Here is a 15,236-nt window from a genome sequence, read left to right as displayed (position 1 = left end):
TAAGCAAGTTGGCTGCATAAATCCCTCCAAAATCCATGGGAGTTAGGCTTCTAGCTTGCTTAGGAACTACTGACCGTCTCATGAAATCTCTCTAGCAACATAGATAAGCACCTTAATCTATTTAAGCAACAAGGAGTCCTGTAGTACCTTAGAGTACGTCTACACTGCATCCCTAGTTCGGACTAGGCCTGCAAATGGAGACGACCAAAGTAGTTAATGAAGCGGGGATTTAAATATTCCGCGCTTCATTAACATGATCTCGCCGGCGCGCTAGTTCGAGTCACAGCTGATTCAAACCAGGAAACGCGTGCCGGGGCGCACTAGTTCGGACTAAAGCCCTTAGTCCAAACTAACGTTACTCCTCAAAAAATGAGGAGTAACGTTAGTTCAGACTAAGGGCTTTAGTCCGAACTAGCGCGTCCCGGCGCGCACTTCCTGGTTTGAAACAGCTGTGATTCGAAGTAGCGCGCCGGCGAGATCATAGACTCATAGACTCATAGACTTTAAGGTCAGAAGGGACCATTATGATCATCTAGTCTGACCCCCTGCACAGTGCAGGCCACAGAATCTCAACCACCCCTCTTAGAATAATCCTCTCACCTATATCAAAGATATTGAAGCATTCAAATACTTTGAAGGACCCAACATGCAGAGAGTCCTTCAGCTGTGATCTCTGCCCCGCTTCATTAACTACTTTGGTCGTCTCCATTTGCATCCCTAGTCCGAACTAGGGATGCAGTGTAGATGTATCCTTATAGACTAACAGATGTATCCTTATAGACTAACAGATGTATTGGAGCATAAGCTTTCGTGGGCAAAGACCCACTTCATCAGATGCATGTAGTGGAAATATCCAGAGACAGGTATAAATATGCAGGCCAGATTCAGACTAGAGATAACGAGGTTAATTCAGTCGGGGAGGATGAGGCCCACTTCTAGCAGCTGATCTGGAGGTGTGAATACCAAGAGAGGAGAAGTTGCTTTTGTAGTTAGCTTGCCATTCACAGAATAAATAAGGGAAAAGGGAGTGGGGGGAGGGAGGGAGAGGAAAAAAAGAAAAAAAAGGAGGGGAGAAAAAAAAGACAGCGAGTAGATAGAAGAATTTGTTTGAGGATGGGGAATGGCTGTAGGAGAGAACTGGCCTTTCCAGGATGGAAAATGACCCCTCACTCTGAGGCCTATTTCGAAATAGTGCCATAACGCAATTATGCAAATGGAGCACGGGATATTTAAATCCCCGCTTTGTTTGCAATTTCTATGTGTCTAATTTACATCCCTCTGCCGAAAGAGGGATGTAGTCTAGACACAGTCTAAGGGTCAGATCATGTGCCTTTGTGTCACATGGGTGAACAATTTCTCACCTGTTAGAGACCCCTCTGAAAGTAACAGTTCATCACTGTGAATAGGTGGTTTACAATCTGGCTCTGCACTCATCAGTAGCAATCTCAGTGTCACTCATTTTACAGCTGAGAACACCACACAGTGGTGACACTATGATGTTTGGAAGAAGGGCTTTTCAACTAACTTTTCCATAAAAATCTACTAGCTCTAAAGGCACGAGAACTTTTGGGATAGCACTTGCCTTCATCCATGCTGCAGTAAAATACCCATAAGTTGGCCTGGGGCCAGCTGACTAGCTCTGGGGATAAGGCTGTAAGCATTTGGGCTCAGATGGTAGGGTCTTTGAGCCCAAGTTCCAACCCAACCACACACACTGCAATTTTCAGCTCCACAGCCAATCCCTACAAGCCTCCTCACCCTGGCTCTGAGGCTTACTGCTGTGGGTTTATTGAAGTATGAATTAGGGATGTAAAATCCCATTTAATTGATTAACCCTGTAAGTGTGAAGTTTACCCAAATAAAGAGGGGGCACTCTGGGCCTATGCTGCTGCAGCCCGGCTGGAACAATTCCTCCCTGGGCTGTGGCTGGTGTCTACTGCCACTGAAGTCAACAGGAATTTTGTCATTGACTTCAATGGGAACAGATGGCGGCACAGAGGGTGTAAAAGGTTTTGAAAAGAGACTCCATTACAGATCAGATGAAACAGGAGATGTACGTTGGCTAGCAGGCTAGCCTCAGTGAAAACACAGCTGGATCATAACTGAGGAGGGGCAGGAAAGCATATGCAGCCGACAGCCAGAGCTCTGAGCCCTGCTATCCCATACATTTTCATAACTCTAGTGTAGGCCAGGCCTGAGAAAGGAATCAAAGCAATGCAGTAATTGAAGACAGAAGTCACAAATGCATGGAACACTATGGCTAGGCCTGGGCACTGGCCAGGAGGCTACATCCCATCCTAAGAAGGACGAAGGAAGCGTGTTTTACTTCTGTCACGACTTGGGAGTCCAGGAGCAGACACTGACACGGGCCCATAGGCCTCTCCTGAAGAGAATCAACTGAATACATAATCCAGAGGCAAAGTTTTTGGTTGGGATCAATATTGTTAACTTTAAGATCAAAAGAATGCAGCACTGCTCAGGACCATGTGCACACACTCCATCAGACAGCCTATTTTAATTAAAGATTTCATCAATTTCAATCCTCAAAGCCAGCAGGAGATGCTATTGATGGGATTTGTAAATTCAGCAAGTAGTTTATCCAGCTGCAGGAGACTTCACTTGACATAAAGGAAATTGTTGTTGAGCCTCTCACAGATTACAAAAACAAGACAAGATACTAGCTCTGGTACCAGAGAGCTTGTAATCTCTTAGTAAAATGTGACAGTCTGTAAAGGCGTCAAACAAAAGCATGAAATGGGGTGAGGTTGTAAATGGGTTAGAACAGTTGGATCTTTGTGACCAACGAGGGAACTGTCTGATATTTTTTAGAAACTCTCTTAAGGACTCTGTATTCATCACTTTGCCATTGCTAGCTTGGGGGTACAGAAGGGTTAAAATGCTGCTTTTGGTGTAGAACAAAAGACAAGCTGGGTTGTTTCATGTAAGGGTCTGGGATTAGGAAGTTTTCTTGGGAAAACAAGAGGAAGTTTTCCTTCACTCAGTGCACAGTCAGCCTGTGGAACTCCTTGCCAGAGGATGTGGTGAAGTCTAGTACTTTAACAGGGTTCAAAAAAGAGCTAGATTGATTCATGAAGTGTGTCTAGACTACAGGTTTTTTTTTTTTAAAAGTGGCTTTTTGAAAAAACTTCCCCTGCGTCTAGACTGCTGCTGCGTTCTTTAGAAAGTAAATCAAACGAACGTAGCAGTCTTTTCGACAGCAGAAAACCTTGTTTTATGAGGAATAATGCCTTTTTTTGAAAGTGCTCTTTCGAAAAATAGTGCTATGTAATGCAGACTGCCTGAGTGCTCTCTTTCAAAAAAAGCAGCTCGCTTTTTCGAAAAGTACTGGTTGTAGTCTAGATGCTCTCTCTCAAAAGAGGCTTTTTCGAAAGATACTTTCGAAAAAGCCTTTTGAAAGAGTGATAGAAATGTAGCCATGTTAGTCTGGGGTTTTGAAAGAGGCTTGCAGTCTAGATGTAGCCATGGAGGATAGGTCCATCAATGGCTATTATCCAGGAAAGGTAGGCATGGTATCCCTAGTCTGTTTCTTTGGAGGTGGGTGACAGGGGAGCGATCATGTGAATACTACCTGTTGTGTCCCCTCCGTCTGGGGCATCTGGTATTGGCCACTGTCGGCAGACAGACTAATGGGTTGATGGACTGTTGGTCTGACCCAGTATGGCTGTTCTTATATTCTCATTATATAATTGGGTTGCTAAGGACAATGGAGAATCGTCAAATACAAAGGAAGCCCTAATAGCTGCATAATGAACACTTGATAGGATGCTCTGAGCAAGGGAACTCTGCAGGAGGAAAATAAATCAAAAGGTGACTGGAGGCCGTAAGCCCAGTTCTTATCACTGAGGACCAGCCTATGCAACTAAATTAAGTTGATGTACAGACAACACAGTAATTACTGCAGTGGTTCATGTCCACATTACGCTTTCTGTTGGTGACGTGTCTTCACTAGGAGCCCTTCCAGGATCTAAACTGCATGGAGCAGACAGCTAGAACTCCCCTGGAGCTGACAGCCAGAGCTCTGCACTCTGCTGCCCCTTACATTTACTTAACTTCAGCATAGGCCAGGTCTGCAATAGCAGCTCTCACCTGAGACTGACAGACACAAAGCCGAGATGGATTCTACAGCAGCTTGGCTAGGTGGAGTCTTGGCACTTGCCAGGATGAACTACAGCAGAACCTCAGAGTTATGAACCCAGAGTTACGAACTGAACACACAAGTCATTTGGAACTGCAAGTACATGAGTACTGTGTGAGATGTAAACCACTACAAAAAAGGGAAAGTTTTTTAAAAAAATATTTGACAAGTTAAGGAAACTTTCTGTGCTTATTTCATTGAAACTAAAGATGGTTACAAGCAGCATTTTTCTTCTGCATAGTAAAGTTTCAATGTTGTATTAAGTTAATGGACAACTTAAAATATCCCAAATTAAGTCCTGTTGTATTAAGTGGATACTGGAGGCTGGAGCAGAGCTGTGGAGTCCCAGGTCTCGGTCTGGCCTCTCTAGGCATGCTGGGACTACATGAGGTTCTGCTGCATTTACGAGTTTCCATGTTCCAAGAGAAGGCAATGCAGGACCTGCCCCTTCTCACACAGCCACACGATATGGTGTCAGTGTTTGCAGTTTATTTTCTTATACTTTCCAACTAAAGTAAAATCAAAGATTTGCTCCTTAGACTTTACTGCTTTAACATCCAAATGCCACTAACTCTAGTGGATTCTACTACCTTTATGCTGCACTTAGCTGGTTTTACCCGAAGGTTCCTGGAGCTAAAGCACCAGTTAAATACACTGAAGTTAGAACATAAGAATGGCTATACTGGGTCAGACCAAAGGTTCACTCAGCTCAGTATCCTGTTTGCTGACAGGGGCCAATGCCAGGTGCCCCAGAGGGAGTGAACTGAACAGGTAATGATCAAGCGATCTCTCTCCTGCCATCCATCTCCACTCTCTGACAAACAGAGGCTAGAGACAACATTCCTTACCCATCCTAATAGCCAGGGCTTGACAAACGGCATCGAAAACCGCTCGCCAGCCCCGTACTGTGCGTGTACAAGAGCCGCATTGCACATGCACGCGCCACGAATGAACGGGGCGCGCAGCTGAAATCTACTCGCCACAGGAGAGTAGATTGTATAATTTGTCGAGCCCTACTAATAGCCATTAATGGACTTAACCGCCATAGATTTATCTAGTTCTCTTTTAAACCCTGTTATAGTCCTAGCATTCACAGCCTCCTCAGGCAAGGAGTTCCACACATTGACTGTGCGTTGTGTGAAGAACTTCCTTTTATTTGTTTTAAACCTGTTGCTCTTTAATTTAATTTGGTGGCCTCTAGTTCTTATATTATGGGAACAAGTAAATAACTTTTCCCATACCTCTATCATATCCCCCCTTAGTCTTCTCTTTTCCAAGCTGAGAAGTCCTAGTCTCTTTAATCTCTCCTCATATAGGACCGGTTCCAAACTCCTAATCATTTTAGTTGCCCACCTCTGAACTTTTTCTAATGCCGGCATATCTTTTTTGAGATGAGGAGACCACATCTGTACACAGTATTCAAGAGGTGGGCGTACCATGGATTTATATAAGGGCAGTAAGATATTCTCCGTCTTATTCTCAATCCCTTTTTTAATGATTCCTAAGTTTATTTAAAAACAAAACAAAACAGAGCAATGAGGATGATGGGAGGAAAATCAACCACCCTGAGCCAAAATATTAGAATAGGTATTTTATTTAGCTGATTTCTTGAAATAATCCTGAATAATTTTACAGAACTCCTTTGTACCTTTAGAGAGAATTTCAATATACACAGTCATACAAAATATTCCTCACAGATAGAACACACCTGACAATTACAGCTTTCTTAGAAAGCACACAAGGCACCAGACATTGTAACCAAATTTACGTGTTTGGCTCTTCCAAGCTGATGATTGATCATATTCCATAAATGATTATTATAAGGCCCATTTTGTGGCATGATGTTTCACTGTTACATAGTCTGCTGTCTCTTATCCAGGCACTTCTCAATATCGTCAAGCACCTGTACAGCTGCCTTTGGAATCCGAGTCCCTGGACCAAATACACTGGAGACACCAGACTCATAGAGGAAATTATAATCCTGTTCAGAGAGAGATTTAAATAGTTAAAAACTGGAACATAAAGTATATCCTTACAGTATCTATGAGTAAATCTCCAAAGAGCTTTAAGATCAAAGGTTTGCAACTGCTCCCAGAAACATTCGCTAGGAATGGCAGAAAAAAGCTCAAACATAAAAAAATAAATTCTGAATAATTTCACTGTAAGGATTCTGTCAATTTAACATCAGATTACCTAACATTTTCAATGAGACACAGAAAGTGGCTCTGATGCTTCTCTGTCTAAATTGGTGCATGGTATAGCTGTGTAATGTTAACAGAAGCTGTTTCACCCAAGAGCTGACTGCATTTCAGTGTGAGGATTTGGGCCCTCCAAAGGACATGAAAGCCAAATAACTTTAATTAATCTTCTGTGGTAGCGCCCAATGTATGTTAAGTGTTTCCCAAATGCTGAAGCACAGCCCCTAATCCAAAGAGTTTGCCCTCTAAGGACAAAGGAGTGAAAAAAAGAGGGGAAAGAACAACAATATGTTATTTATATACTGACCAACTTGATTAATCCCAGGCAGCATAACAGACAAATATCTTACAGGAACTTAAATGTGGACAAGAAAGGGGCTTAGGTGAGCTCAGGCAAGTCATACCAGGCATTAGAGGGCTTAATGACAGAAGGCATGAAAGGGACTGTATGGCAATCTGAAACACAGTGAACAAGCTTGGGAGTACTGGTAGAATGGAGATATGGCCACACTATGCCAGACAAGGAAGGATAATTAGGGTCAGTAAGACTATGGGCTGTGAATCTGTGTTAGCCTAAAGTCTCTACTCACAGTAAAGTCCTAGTCTGTGACAGGTTCTTAGATGCTACACACGCTACAAATAATAATGTATTCTAAAGGAGGATCTTGCCTTAAATTTGCATTCCTTTGGGCTCTATAAACAAAACAATAACTATTGTTATTATGAAGACTCTCCTGTACTCCTGAAGTAACAGGCTGAGCACATCATTCCTGCTTCTACTTGTAGCACATGCTGCAGTCTTGGAAAGAGACGCTTGCTCCTTCACCATGACTTCTGGCTTATATGAGAGTGAAATCCTACTGCTCAGGAGAACTGAAGAATAGGCCCATCTAATGGAAACATTTGCATTTGGCAGTACAGCAGCAACTGCTCCTACATGAATCCGTAATGGAAAATGGAAGCTATTATACACTGTTCCTTTAATACCTGCATCTGGTATGTGTAAATGTGGTGAACCTTTCTTCTAAGAACAAACAAACAGATCCGGGAGTATATATCAAATATACAGTAAGCCCAGTTGTCTTATTTTTAAAGTGCAACAGTTTTCAGTGCTGAACTGAATTTTAATTTATAAATTGGGAAACAAATGAGAAGTCAATGGTAGAATAATCCCATGCTGCTAGTTTTTCTAAACAAAAGCAGCTTAGTGCTTTATCCTGCCAGAAGCTTTGCGAGTTAAACCAGAACAGGATAGGTACGACAAACCAGGGTTTAACTTGCATGAAACTTGACATCAGCAATGTTTTTCTGTGATTAGCATGAAACTGACCCTACCTACCTGACAAGTGTTTTGGAAAGCCTTCAGCATTGTAACTCCCCCGTAATGATAAGAATGCACAGCAAAGAGCTAACAAAACAGCAGAGTGACACTGAGTGTTCTTATAACTGTGAGGTATATTGGTTCTGAAAAGCACTACCTGAGGGGGGATGACACCTCCACACATAACAAGAATGTCTGGACGGCCAAGTGTGTTCAGCTCTTTGATGAGTTCAGGAACAAGAGTTTTATGACCTGCAGCTAATGTGCTCACACCCACACAGTGTACATCAGCATCCACAGCCTGCTGGGCTACTTCCCGGGGTGTCTAAAGAGAATTTAAACAGCAAACAGCAGTTAGTGGTAAAATGAATGCTGAACAAGAACGGCAGAGAAGAAAGCTGCATTGCAAATACACTTTAAGGGACAGGATAGATTAAATAATACCTGGAAGAGTGGGCCTATGTCCACATCAAAGCCAATATCTGCAAATCCTGTAGCAATAACTTTAGCTCCTCTATCATGGCCATCTTGACCCATCTTGGCAACAAGAAGACGAGGTCTGCGTCCTTCATGGTCCATGAACTTGTTTACTCTGATTTAAAAAAATACATTTTATTCTTCTAAGTCACTGTGCTTCCTCAAAAGAGTCTACAAAAGACAGGTGCTAGTGGCAGCTCTTGCACCTTACATTACACTAACAACCAACAAATGGTTGGTACATGCAGCACGCTTACCATTTTAGTATTTCACTTAATATGGACAATGACAGATTCCCTTTGTCATGTGCTTTGAGAAATAAAACATTGCTTACTTGTTTTTCATTCTCACCACTGCTTTGCTGCTTAATGAAGGAAAAATCTTGTAGCATTTGGGGCACTGATGTACTAACGTACATCTAACTTTAAGCATGAGTAGTTCCATTGTCTTCAAAGGTGCCTACGTACTACGCACAATATAGACCTCGGTCCTAGATATATAGGTGAAGTGACCTATAACATCATAGCAGTCTCTAAAGCATAAGGATGATAATCCATCTATTCTGCTTTGTTAGGCTATGTCTAGACTTCACTGTCAAATTGGAAAAAGATACAGAATTTGTGGTATACAAATCTTTTTCCAATTTACTTTCGAAAGAGGTTTTTCTGAAATTTGGCGCATCTACACAGCGCCAAATTTTAGAAAAAAGTGCTTTTTCGACATCTCTTATGCCTCGTTGAACAAGGTTTACAGAGATGGTGAAAGAGAGCATCTGCTTTTTTCATTTTTTTTTTTTAAAAGCAGACGTGTTCCTTGGACGTGGCATTGCTTTTCCGGGACACCTCCGGTATCCCAGAAAAGCAATGCAGTCTAGATGTGGCTTAAATGTTAAATGGGAGTCACCACATTCCACTAATAATATCAGATTTGGAACCGCTCTGTAAAATTTTTACAAATACTACTGTTTTTAATACGAATACTACTGTTTGTTGCATGAATATATTGGTTTAGTTTAACTGGGGACTCCTTGGAAAAAATGACTCAGGATAAACTACCCATCATCAACTATTAGACAGCTGTTCAGAGACAATGATAGAAGAGAAAAAGGCCAAGAACACAGAAGAGCAAAAAGAATTCAAGCAGATTTCAAAAGGACATTCTCTCAAGAGAGGGGGGTATTTGCTGAAGGCTACCTGGCTGAGAGAGAGGCACAGGCTGGGAGTCTCTGAAGAACTTAACCCTGCCTAGGGTTACCATCAATTGATTCGGAACAATTAAGATTAGGGATGCGAATGAGTAGTCAAGTAGATGATTAACAAATAAGCCTAGGCTTATTGGTTAATTTTCTTGACTACTTGCATTTCCACCCCCTTCCTGCCTCTATCAGAAGCTACAAGGTGGGGGAGCAGGAGCCGGTGTTGAGGGAAGCCGGCTTAAAAGCTGGTTCCCCCCAGCATCAGCTCCGCGGTGCCACCTGCTCCCTCCCCCCGCTACCTCTATCAAAGACAGCATTGCGCAGCTGTGAGGGAGGCTGCCCTGGCATGGCAGGCCTTGTCTACCCTGCAACAGGTAATGGCATGAAGTCCTATATTTGAGGAGGTACACTCAGAGTCCACAAATGGGAGAGGTGACTCTATACATTTAACTGTGTATAGTACTCATGTTCACATACAGAAGGATGAGACATGGGCAAGATACAAAAGTAGGTATGGAAAAAGTCAAATCTAAATTCCTGTATCGTTCTGCAAATATTCTCAAAGTCTAAGGATTTTAGAGGATATCACAAACACCACAAATATGGGGCCTTTCCCTCCCTTCATGAGTTAGCAGCAAACTCTCACCTATTGATAGCGTGAAGAATTTCATCACTCTCTCCAAACTCCTGGCGGTAAGCTCCACTCACCATTCGGTCACTGGCTCTATGCTCCCCAAACACCTTCTTCATTGCATCTGTTATTTCTCCAACTGTACATCTAAAATACAGAGTCAAAACGTTAGCATCTCTTGGGGACTGAAATCAAAACAGAATGTGGAAATCTCCAGCAACAGCCTGATGATTAATTATACTGTAGCATAGGAGCAAATTTGAACAAATTATTCTTTTTTGATTCTACAATGATAGAAACTGTAGTGTCCTTAGGACCATACAGTAATAGAATATACAGCAGTACTTTGGAGATAAATTTTTGATCTGCTGATGAAAAGACTTGACTAAGAACTGCACATCCCAATGACATGCATCTAGAATAGTTACATATCAAAACCCTACATCAAGCTAACCCAAATGCCAGGAATAGGGATTTCTTTTTATACGATCACTAATGTATTTGTGCTAGGATAGGAATTCTTCACCTAACTAGCACCAAGAGGTTTCCTTATAAAACAAGATCAGACTAAAGTCTTAACATAAATTGCATGAGAAATAGGAACAGTCACAAAAGTTGTCTGGAATAAAAAGCATGAATCGTAGTCAGTCGCTAGTGACCATCAGAGCAAAGGACATGAAGGGTGCGTCCACACAGCAGGGCTTAACTTGAAATAAGGTACACAAAATTGAGCTACGCCAATTGCGTAGCTTATTTCAAAATAGCTTATTTCAAAATTGGGAGTGCCTTCGAAATAGAGCACTCTTCCTCCGACTTCCCTTATTCCTCATACGAGGGTTACAGGAGTCAGAGTAAAAAGTTCTCCAGCTTGATAGTATTTAGATATTATTTTGAAATAACTGCCTACTGTGTAGACATGGACTAAGTTATTTCAAAATAATGCTAGCTATTTCTAAATAATGTTGCTGTGTAGACATACATTTTACTCAGACCTCTGAGGGTATTACACTTGCTGTTCCAATTTTTTCTCATGTACTGAGGACAGACTATACCTAACTTGGCTGCTATGACCTTCACCAGCTGTATATATTTCTCTCCTTTACACTTGCACCTGGAGAGTGCTAAATTAACTTAGATGTAAACCACAGCTTACATAGGAAGAGCTGTTCAAATGTGCCTCTCTGATGCCCTCCATTTTATTATCTGTATTTGTCTCAGTCTCCAAGATTGTGCACCTTTTCCCTCTTACTTTCCTTCTAGTTTTTAATTCTGAGTTCTCTGATTTGCTTTGTATGAAGAGAGCTCAGAAAAAACAATACTGGTAGAGAACAATGTTACTGTTAGTTATTTTATACTATTAACAGCAACATTTCTATCTGCTGCAGCATCTAAAATCCACAATAAAGCTGGGCCCCACTGTCCTAGGTGCAGTATAAACTTATATACTAATGACTAGAGGATTCAACTTTTCTATGAGAAATTAGTTTTTTCCCCAAATTTATAGTACATAACCTGTAGCAATAATATAATACATTGCTCAAATTACAGTGGAAGAGAAACCAATGGCAAGGGATTGACAAAAAGAAACAAGCTAACAAGAGAAAAGAGCTCTGATATAACCTCCACCTCAGAAGTGCTCCCTGACCCTGCAAGGGAAAGGACTGGAACACGTTTGCATAATGGTGTGAAGTAGGTTACTGAGCAGCTAGCAATTATGTATTTCAAAAATAAATTCAGTGGGATATATTACATGTACTGAGATGGCAAAAGATAGTGGGAAATAAGACATAGAAAGAAATGGCACACAACAAAGAAATGCATATGACTTGTTGCAAATTTTGTCAAAGTAGAAAACAGACAATCACATTTCCAAAGCACATTAATTATAAATATAAAAAAGACAATACCCCATTTAATTACAGTTTCTTTCTACCATCTGTGCTGTAATCTTTTCTCAATTCACCAATACATAGATTCCATTCAGCTATTGTTAATCACTTTTAATCTTCTGGAACTTGCACTTTTATATTTTACTATTATATTTAGCTATGAGGAATGCTCTTACTCAAAATTGTTTTGTGACCTAGTTTAAGAGTAAATACCCTCTAAGTCTCAGTACAAAAAAAATGTCAGAGGACAATATGGATATCAATTTAGACAAGCTATAACTTCTATTTCATAAGCTTTTTTTCTAAGAGATAGCCAAAGAAGTTGTGTTCATTTCCTTTTCTCTTGATCGGTGTTCTAATGGATATTATCTATAAACCAGCCCTATGCTTGGCACCCAATGTGTCTTGAAGATGATGTTCTGGTGTATTCACAAGAATTCTACAGTAAATGTGAAGACAGACTCCAGCGGATCGAGCGGATGAGACCTACTAGAATAGGACCAACGGTCATGAAGGTGGTTTCTGCAAGCGATGTGGTACGCTAAGAGCACGGCAAGACATGAAAGATGCCCTGGTCAACCACTACGCCCAGCCCACCTCCAACCGTCTTGACATTAGTCCTACCATTGGAGCAAGATGGAATCTGGGAAGAGAGAGTGAGGCTGACTATGCGCACCTCTCCCTCACTTTAATCCAATTCACGTGCAAGTCTTGACATCTTGACATCCCCTAATTCCCGTAAACCTTAAAGTCCTGTGGCGACGGGTGAGCGACGAAGCAGCAGGTGTGGATACACTGGGAGCTGTAGCCGCGGACCTGCACACAGGTGGCTCAGGTCTAACGGTCGTCTTCTTGCTGGCCGAAGCAACAGCTGGATTCGGCGTCTACCTGAGTGACTGAGCAGCCCTCTTTAGGATTGCACTGCTCACCTCTGTAGTAAGAGGAAGGGGCTAGAAAAGGTGACCTAAACATTGTTTGCTTCATAGAACCCTGGCCAGCTTACCGCGGCTGGAGGGGATCCCATCTCATGCGGTCGAACAATAACATTTCAAACAAAATGCAAGGTGACATCACTCACTATTGGCACATGGAACGTACGCACGCTTCAAGACAACCCTTCAGCAGATCGACCAGAAAGAAGAATAGCCCTGGTCGCCAGAGAGCTCACAAGATTTAACATCGATATTGTGGCACTGTGTGAAACGAAGGTCAGCTCATGGAAACAGGAGGTGGTTACACATTCTTCTGGCGTGGACGCAGCGGTGACGAACGTCGTGAATCTGGAGTTGGCTTTGCGGTTAAGAATCATCTTGTCCGCAAACTTGCCAGTCTTCCCAAGGGCGTGAACGACCGACTCTTGACACTGCATCTTCCACTACCGAGAGGAAAGCAAGCCACACTGATCAGCGCTTACACGCCCACAATGACGAATCCGGATGAAGTAAAGGACAAGTTTTATGAAGATCTCGATGCCCTACTCTCATCCGTGAAGCGCACCGACAGGCTGATTCTACTTGGTGATTTCAACGCGAGAGTAGGATCTGATTACACTGCCTGGGATGGTGTCATTGGAAAAAATGGAATCGGTAAATGTAACAGCAATGGCCTACTATTACTGAAGACATGTGCGGCTCATGATTTGATCATCACCAATACCATCTTCCGCCTGCCCACTTGCAAAAAGATGTCCTGGATGCACCCACGCTCTAAGCACTGGCATCTCATTGATTATGTCATTGTGCGGAGGAAAGACAGACAGGATGTAAGGGTGACCAAGGCCATGCCGAGTGCTGACTGTTGGACTGACCACAGACTTATCATCTCCAAATTAAGCTTTCACATCAAGCCAAAGAGACGTCCACAGGGAAACAAAGCTGTGATGAAAAAGATCAACGTCAGTAGACTGAGGAACCCCAAAACAGCAGCTTCACTAGCAGAAGATCTTGGCAACCAACTTTTAGAGCTGCAATTAGAGGAAAATGCTGAGAAGGACTGGGAACGCTTCCGGGATATTGTGCACTCTTCTGCACTAAAGGTTCTTGGACCCTCACACAGGAAACAGCAGGACTGGTTTGATGAAAACGATGAAGAGATCAAGGCCATACTTGCTGAAAAGCATCGTCTTCACCGTGCTCATCAGAATGACCCGTCGTCAACAGCTAAGAAAAATGCCTTCAACAACATTCGCAGGATCGTACAGAGCAAGCTTCGCAAGATGCAGGACTCCTTGAGTGCCAAAGCAGATGAAATCCAGAAGTTCGCTGATAGAAACGATGCCAAACAGTTCTACGAAGCCCTTAAATCCTTGTACGGACCTCAGCCCTCAGGGAGTTCCCCTCTACTGGACTCAGATGGTGCAACTCTCATTACTGAGAAGACTCTGATTTTACAGCGTTGGGCTGAGCACTTCCAATCCGTACTGAACCGCCCATCTTCCATTAATAACGAGGCAATTGATAGAATGCCCCAGGCGGATATCAACCACAGCCTGGATGTCTCACCATCAGAGACTGAAACCTTACAGGCCATCAGCCAGCTGTCCAGTGGCAAGGCCCCAGGATCTGATGCGATCCCAGCGGAAGTCTATAAGGGTGGTAGTGCAGTGCTTGTCGACAAACTCACTCAGTTGTTCCAGTCCTTCTGGAATCAAGGATCTATTCCTCAGGAACTGAAAGACGTGTCCATCGTACACCTTTACAAGAGGAAAGGAAATTGACAAGTTTGCGATAATCATAGAGGAATATCACTGCTTTCCATTGCAGGTAAGATCCTTGCACGTGTGTTGCTGAATCGCCTGATTGACCACCTGGAACAGGGTTTACTACCCGAGACACAGTGCGGCTTCTGCAAAGAGTGTGGCACAGTGGATACGATCTTCGCAGCCTGACAGTTCCAAGAGAAGTGTCAAGAGCAGAATCGTGAACTGTACACCATCTTCATGGATCTCACCAAGGCTTTTGACACTGTCAGTCGCGAAGGTCTGTGGCGCATCATGTCGAAGTTTGGGTGCTCTGACAGATTCATCCTGATGGTACGTCAGTTCCATGACGGCATGACGGCTCGTGTTCTGGATGATGGAGAAGCTTCAGAGGCCTTTCCCGTCACAAATGGCGTCAAGCAAGGGTGCGTGCTGGCACCGACCCTGTTCAGCATAACGTTTTCAGCCATGCTGTCAGACGCCTTTCAGAACAGTTCCTTGGGAATCAGACTGAGATACAGGACTGATGGGAAACTGTTTAACCTGCGAAGACTCCAGGCTGTCTCCAAGATAAAGGAGACTGTGCTATGAGACCTCCTTTTTGCTGACGACTGCGCCCTGAATGCTGGATCAGAGCAGGAAATGCAAGCCAGCATGGACAAATTCGCAGT

At 42.9% G+C, this 15,236-nt stretch overlaps 1 protein-coding gene across 3 annotated transcripts in view; it reads right to left on the bottom strand.

Annotated features, from left to right (window-relative positions):
* Positions 1-5,732: 5,732 nt before the first annotated feature.
* The window catches only part of MMUT (methylmalonyl-CoA mutase), a 34,385-nt gene continuing 24,881 nt past the window's right edge, over positions 5,733-15,236 (bottom strand). For all 3 annotated transcript variants that reach the window (XM_089777017.1, XM_075923368.2, XM_075923369.2), the window contains exons 10-13: positions 9,994-10,125; positions 8,120-8,267; positions 7,833-8,000; positions 5,733-6,137 (exon numbers count right to left, since the gene is read on the bottom strand). In XM_089777017.1, coding sequence (XP_089633143.1) covers positions 6,009-6,137; positions 7,833-8,000; positions 8,120-8,267; positions 9,994-10,125 — 577 coding nt within the window. In that variant the 3' untranslated portion in view covers positions 5,733-6,008. The remainder of the gene's footprint in view (positions 6,138-7,832; positions 8,001-8,119; positions 8,268-9,993; positions 10,126-15,236) is intronic.

This window comes from Pelodiscus sinensis, chromosome 3 (assembly GCF_052426305.1).
Source record: "Pelodiscus sinensis isolate ZL-2025 chromosome 3, ASM5242630v1, whole genome shotgun sequence".
Lineage (NCBI taxonomy): Eukaryota > Metazoa > Chordata > Testudines > Trionychidae > Pelodiscus > Pelodiscus sinensis.
The sequence above is the reverse complement of the archived record's forward strand: the minus strand, read 5'-3'. Positions and strand labels throughout refer to the sequence as shown.